Source organism: Myripristis murdjan, chromosome 5, assembly GCF_902150065.1.
Source record: "Myripristis murdjan chromosome 5, fMyrMur1.1, whole genome shotgun sequence".
Taxonomy (NCBI): Eukaryota; Metazoa; Chordata; class Actinopteri; order Holocentriformes; family Holocentridae; genus Myripristis; species Myripristis murdjan.
In genome coordinates, this window is record NC_043984.1 from 18209954 (window position 1) to 18217448 (window position 7495).

The 7495-nt window shown below is 38.7% G+C and overlaps 1 protein-coding gene across 1 annotated transcript; it reads left to right on the forward strand.

Moving 5' to 3' along the window:
* On the forward strand, positions 1-6912 carry necap2 (NECAP endocytosis associated 2). Its single transcript, XM_030050749.1, has 8 exons — positions 1-174; positions 2328-2428; positions 3466-3570; positions 4308-4389; positions 4774-4882; positions 5335-5479; positions 5598-5682; positions 5823-6912. Exons 1-8 carry the CDS (start codon positions 80-82, stop codon positions 5863-5865), a joined length of 765 nt encoding a protein of 254 aa, XP_029906609.1. The 5' UTR covers positions 1-79; the 3' UTR covers positions 5866-6912.
* The last annotated feature ends 583 nt before the right edge of the window (positions 6913-7495 follow it).

Here is a 7495-nt window from a genome sequence, read left to right on the forward strand (position 1 = left end):
TCTCGTCTCTCCGCTCCAGTCAAGCCGAGGTCGTCCATTGAGTTTCGGGAAGTTGGTGTAGTTAGTGAAACTTGACAAAATGGCAGAAGACAACAGTTATGAGTCGATACTTTGTGTGAAGCCCGAGGTTCATGTGTACCGGATTCCGCCGCGGGCCTCAAACCGAGGCTATCGGTAAGCTGAGCTGCTTCAGTGACGGCAGTGAGAGACTGAGTGCAGGACAAGTGTCGAGCAGAAGGCTAGTCTGACACCTCTGCGTCCATTATCGGACAACCAGCGGTGTCTGCTTGCTTTCATTTCCCCAATAAACAAGTTTAGATAAAGGCAACCGTTTAAACAACCAGTTCATAGTTTCCCAACATGTTTACTACTGATGAAGCCAGTTTGCAACGGCAGACACATATTTTGACGTAGGCTACGGATTTAGGTTGGTCTCATAACTATGCTAGCTGTGAAGTTACTGAAATCGGACAGGCTCATCTCATATCCCCAGCTGGTAAAGGCGCAGGGAGACCGAGCTGTGGAGGAAAAGAGAAGGAGGAATTCGAGTTTGCTCAAGCTTGGGATGGGAAATGATAACAGGCCTTTAATACCAAACTAATGCCTTGATGGTATCAAACACGACAGGGCTTTGTGCCTTGTCCGATAAAGGACACATGTATCTGCGCTGCATTGGTAAATGTCCAGGAAACATAGGCGTGGGTTACATTAGCTATCGAACCAGACACAGAGTTTAAAGACGACTGTTGCATTGTTTATCAGTAGTTTGTTTCAGCAGGCTTGCTGTCAAGGCTGACATATTACCAGGGACTGCACAATTGTGTCCGATAATGGGCCTTGGGACGCTAAGCTAACACGCTATCCAACAGGTTGACAGTATCAGAAAGCAGCCCAACTTATCTGTGTCTCCTCTTACTTAAAGAGAGCTTTGTTTGCCTGGCTGGGTTATATTGCATCTTCCGCTTTGAAGACAAACAGTTTGTAACGTTAGTACCTGCAGGTGAAATGATTGGGGTTAAGGGAAATAGTCCAAGTTAAGATGTCAAAGTTAAGGCTGCAGTTCAAATACAACTATTTTGGATTAGATGTCAATGAAATGTGCTCTTAAAATGCGCTGTGTACCAAACTGCTATTCAAAACCTCTCACATTTATTTGTTTGCAGTTTTCAGAGCAGTGTGAACAACTGGCGGTTGTTTATCAAAAATCTCTGGTGTGTAAATATTCTATGAAAGCACCAACAATCATCCCTACAATATCAATATCGAGGTAGTTGGTCAAAGATATTGTGATGTTTGATTTTGTCCATATCGCCCAGCCCTAGTGTAGTGTATTTCTCTGATTTGGGGCGACTTAACTATTTATACTTCTATAAACAGTATAAATTTATGTTTGTGCTGTTTTGGATATCCTCTCTCAAGGCAATCATCTTTTCTAAAGCTTTATTAAGTTCCTAATGTCGGCAAGTGAAACACACCTTACACCCTATACCTGTGTGTTTTTTTGTTTTCTTATTGATATGTTCATTTATTTCATTTTATTTTATTGTGCTTTATTTTTATTTTTTTACATAAGTGCACCCAACTGTGCATCTAAATCACAATGAGAGATATTGACAGTGTCTTAGGGCAACTTTTACCCTCAAACGGTAAAAACCAAATTTTTCAATGGAAATGCAGTTTATGCTTCATGACTCAAAGCCAGATGCGACATCTGAGAGATAGGATGCAATTTATGTGAAGTGAAACAAGTAGTGGCTATTCCACCAGTTCCACTTTGTTTTTACGTTCTTTATGTATTTATTTTTTACTTCATGGGTCCACTTTATTATTTAATGCCATGTGTATTAGTTTAGATAGATAGATAGATAGTTAGATAGATTTACTTTATTGATCCCAAACTGGGAAATTCCCAAAAATAGTTTAAATAGTCCATGCACTCTAAAATATGGAAGTAATGCACAAGAAGTGCTGTTGTTTTGCTTTTTCATAGGATTGGATTGAATACTGTTTTATTTAAAACTGTCTGCGCATTGATCACAGTCACTGTTTAATTCTAGCTCCAAAATTAATGAGGTACAGCCACAGTTCTTGTCCAAAAACTCTGAAGCTAAGCTCAGAAGAGAGGACAGAGTTATTTGTTTGTGCGTGTCACTGATGTAACTGTGTTGAAGAGCGTGACAGACGAGTGCATTCCCCTGGATTTCACTTCCTCTTCTTCAAAGCAAGAGCTGCCAGAGAGAAAACAATGATTTTTGTCAGCTGTGTCTGCAAATGAGTCACAGAAACTACTTTCATAAAAGCCAGGTTTGTTTTCCCTCTCCCTCTAGAGCTGCTGACTGGAAGCTGGATGAGCCTGCGTGGAGTGGTAGGATGAAAATCACTGCCAAGGGCAAAATAGCCTTCATCAAGTTAGAGGACAAAAACTCAGGTAAACAAACATGGAATGTCCCTGCTGATTTTGGCTGCTGAATGTGAGGCTGTGTTATCTTATGTCCCCTCTGTGTCAGCTTGATTCACTAGATGAATTGCTGATGTTTCTTTACCAGTGTCGAAAACTCCTACATGTTTATTGTACTTTGTGAATTAGGGCCCCATCTGTACCTGGTATTAACATATATCTTGTATCCTGACTAAAGATTATGCCACAGTATAATTAACACTGTAATTAGGATGCATCTCTCATGTCCATACTGAAATTGGTTTGCACTTTTCCGCAAAAATTTATAAATAGAGCTTAAAATACAACCTACTCTATAACACCAGGGCAGACTAATAAAATGCACAGTATATTATAATTCAGGTGACAAACTGACCCAAAACAATTTAAATAGCAATTCTGATTCCGGTTCATTAAAACAGAATTAGCACAATGCATTTACTTTACACTAAAATGTAGATGTCACAGCATCATAAACAAAGCTTCACGCTGCAGTTATTTGCAAATTCATTTGACTAAATTCACAGCAGACACTTAGCTTTGCTCAATCTTTATGAATCCTGATGGTGGTCTGTACCTGCCACCTCTTTGCTTCGTGTGATCTGATGCTCAGCGCGGTATGGGTGCAGTTACATCTGGATTTTTATAATCTGTGTAAATATAACAAGGATCCACACTGATGCCAGACATAAAGGATCAAAATTAACTTGATTCTGGGAGTTGTTCCTCTGTCCCTGTGTACTAAAACTTGATGTTGCTGGCATCACTCTAAATATTTATTAGAAACCACCAATATTCTAATGGCTTGCAAGTTTTGGACTGTTTAGTTCACATCCATCAAACAGAGAACAGTTGAAATAAATCAGCACATTTTTATGACAGTTTTATGACCTTATCAAAGCACTTGTCAACAAGCAAGTTATCACAGCTTTGTCTGATCCCATCAATCTTTGCTCTTGACTGCATATGATACAGAAACAGTCCCGAGGGATTCATCAGGGTCATCAGTGTAAATTTGCTCTTTTCAGGAGAACTGTTTGCCCAAGCCCCAGTCGAACAGTATCCAGGATGTGCCGTCGAAGCAGTCACAGACTCTAGCAGGTACTTTGTGGTACGGATAGAGGATGGCAATGGTAAGACACTTTGATCCACAATTACATCAATTCAAATCTTTTTTTTTCCCAAATTATTTTGCACAAAAATTTAATCCAAATGTAAACTAAATACAATTTAGTTTACATTTGGAAATACATGTATTTACATAAAAATGATGCATGGAATTTTTATTCATTTTGAAAACATAGTGCAAAGAAGACACACATATATAATGCATGTACACTTTGCAACAATGCAAATCAAGCAGGGTTTTCCACCCTTTGTTACAAACTTTGTATTATTTCATGATGATGATTATCAATATCAAGAATCTTTTTTTTAAGTAGGCCTAAATCTTGGCGATAGCTATTGTTTATGACAACACCTAATGTTAGATCATAGGCTGTATATTTTGCATAGTGTATGTGTTAGATATTGACATTTATTGGAGTCATATTGAGGAATGCATGGTTAAAAAATGTTATGCTTAGATTAAATATCACTCTGAGATGTTTTCAGCTGCCTGGTTTACAGTATTAAGAAATGAAATTAAACAGTCCTTGCAGTTTATTTATTGATCATTTATGAAGCTACAAACCCCAGGGTGTTTTGTTTGGTCTCTCATTTGAAGCACATTTAGATTGGGCTTATCAAAGTAGACTTACTCCACTGTGTAGAGTGTAGCAAATTATCTCTTTTCTCTAAAGACCTGTTTGAGACTGTAGTCAAAAAGTAGACTGAAGTGTTTGTGATGATATAATGGTTTTGATTAAAGGACGTCACGCCTTCATTGGTCTCGGTTTTGCCGATCGTGGAGACTCCTTTGACTTCAACGTGGCTTTACAAGACCATTTCAAGTGAGTTACACTCCTCTGCCTTCTGATCTGTTCTGCATATGTTTTTGGACACTGCACATTTGTTCCTCCATCTATAAATATGATAATGATAATGAGCGCTCATTTCATTCACATCTGTACAGCTCGTGTATGTTGTTTCACTGCCTGTACGCTTTTATATTTGTAAATGTTAAACTGTTTAGCTGTCAGCGGTGGCTCTGCTTTAGCCTCATGAACATCTTAAATCTCCTTATGTTCCTCTGTTGTATTCTCATCAATATCCTTTGCTACTGCAAAAACCCAGTTTCCCAACAGGTATCATGACATTTTTGTCTTATCTGAAACGATTACAGTGACACCCTTTTTCAACAGATTATCAGCTAAGTTTGTTTGTTGGCCCTACAGGTGGGTGAAGCAAGAGGGCGAGCTTGCAAAACTAGAGGCTTCTCAGAGCTCAGCACCTAAACTGGATCTTGGCTTCAAAGAGGGACAGACAATCAAAATCAGCATTGGGGTGAGCATTTTGAGGCCGATACTGATGTTTGATATCTTTTTACCGATAACGGCCGATATCAATATGGACAGGTATTTTTCATAAGAATCACAGTGCAAATGAAGGTACAAACATGCTAAGCTTTCCAGACAGGTATATCTTAATATCTTATTTGTGTGGGTTGTTATATTTTGTTTTTAACAAAAAAGCCATGGCAGTTTACTTGCTGATTTTAAAGTTCATTAACACTCTCACAGAAGTGCTAATGTCACTATCAGCCAAATATCAACAGCTAAAATAATATTGGACCAATACCAGCATTTTTTGGTAAAGCTGATATTGGCCGATGCAACAATCAGTAATTGGCCTATCCTGAATATAAGTGATGGAAATAATGAATTGAACAGGAGGAAAAGGAACTAATTTCAAAGCCCAGGAATATTTAAAAACGCTCATGCCTCTCTTTGTCCCAGAACATCAAAAAGAAGGATTCAGCTGGTGCAAAATCGCGGCCGGTGGGTGGGGGTCTCCTCCCACCCCCACCAGGAGTGAAGGCCGGTGGCCTCCTAACACCTCCTCCAGGCCAGCAGACAGCCCCTGCTACACAAACAAACACCGGTGACTCCTGCAGCCTTTCTCTACCCATTCTTCATACTTCTGCATGGTCTGAACAATATTTACGTCTTGCATGTTGACACCTAAATCTAATTGTTGTCACAACTTTCCTGAATCTCAGCGCCTCTGGTAGACTTTGGGTCTCCCATCTCTGCAGCCCAACCAGCTACTGACGTGTGGGGGGATTTTACATCTGCAGGTTCCAAGTAAGTGTTGAAGAAGCTACATGTTTTGTTTTGTTTTCTGTGCAGTAATCCATCATATGTTGTTTGCCTTGATTTTTGTTTTTGTGGATTTTCCTTTTCCTCGCCATCATGTCTCATCGTCCACCACCTCCTCTCCACAGCTCCAGTAATGAAACAGTCAAATCAGGATGGGTGCAGTTTTAGTCGAGCGCCGGAAAACACGTGCACACTCTCAGGTTCCATACATTCCATGGACAGAAAGATTGTGGTGGATGAAATGCAAAAAGCAAGGAACTATTTAGCAAACTTGACCTGGCTCCTTCAGGGCACTTTGTTGTGAAAGGAGTGATTTCTTTTTTTTTTTTTCCTTTTTTCTTTTTTTTTCAGATATCGCCCAATGACCAACACAGTCTTTTGGAACAGAAAGCAAAATGTTGTATTTTGGAGCCGTTTTGATACCCAGCTATGCAATAGGAGCTGTCGTTTTATTGTAGGAGTCAGATAACCACTAAACCTGTCATCATTTGCCTTAAAGAGTCTGTGTGCTCTGTTTGGGGTAGTGGGGCTTATTGGTGGTTGAAGGGAAAGGTTGTCTTGTCACACTAATCAGGTGAAAATGTCTATGAACTGCCTTCGGTGCGAGGTGGCCTTATTTCACTCCCTCTGTTTTCTTTGTGCGACTGTTTTCCTTAGTTTTTACAGCACACGTTTATCTCATCAGACCAGCACCACTCCTCTCAAGGTTATTATTGCCTTTTTTAAAGTAGTTTTGCTATTGAAGTATCCATGTTGTGTCTCGCTGTGTATGTGCATTTTGTTTTCTGTTCATAACTAAAATTTCTTGTCATGCTTTTGCTTTTTAAAGATCGTGAAGGAAACTTTGCAAAGATGGGATAATGATTTGAATTATATTTTAGATTAACCTCTTAAGCCCTTATCAAACATACTAAAATTGTTTTTCTCATGGTGTTGGGGAAAAAAGACAATTGCTCTTTAGTTGAACATTGAATTTTTTTTTTTGTTGTTGTGTGTTGATGTTTGTATTTCTTTTTGTTTTTATATATCCACATCATACGATTTCACCCAGGTCTGTTTTTTCCTCCACATTGAAAAATGTGCCTTTTACCAAATAGGAATCCTCAGAATCTTATGGTCATAATTTTCAGTCAATATTTGCTTAAGTGCCTTTCTGAAAAAAAAATGTATAAATGTAAACCTATGCTCTCTTGTAAATAAACGATATATTGGTAACTGGGCCTTGTTTTTATTTTTATTGTTTTAAATTGAAACGTGTGGCTCTGGTGCTTCACAGATGATGATGCTGCACAGTAAGTACACAGAAAGTACTAACAGTTAACCTGTTAACTGGAATCAACATCATCCATCCATCATCCAAAGGTTTACCAAGTGAGTAATGTATTTTGATAAATTTTAGATTGCTGTTCCATAAGTCTCCTTGAGTTATAAACATAGTTTACAGGTGATGACAAGTTAAGGAAATGTAATTTAGGCTTGCATACAAACACTATGTAAATCAGTGGTTCCCAAACTGGGGTGTGGGGAACACAAGGGGTCATTGAGAGTGTTGCAGGGGGGTCCCAAACAAAAGGAACCAGAGCCTAATTTAACTTTCCTTTTTAGCACAGTTACTTTTTATCACAATGCTACTGATCCTAGTTTGACTATTTCCACTTTTGTTTTCTTCTCTGCTGACAAAAAACATGTCAGAGGTGACTCCACCTTCAAAGTCAAAATGAGGTCTGTGGGCTTTTTTTTTTTTTTTTTTTTTTTTTTTTTGCATTTATTTTGTTTGCATGCAAAAAGTTAGACAACC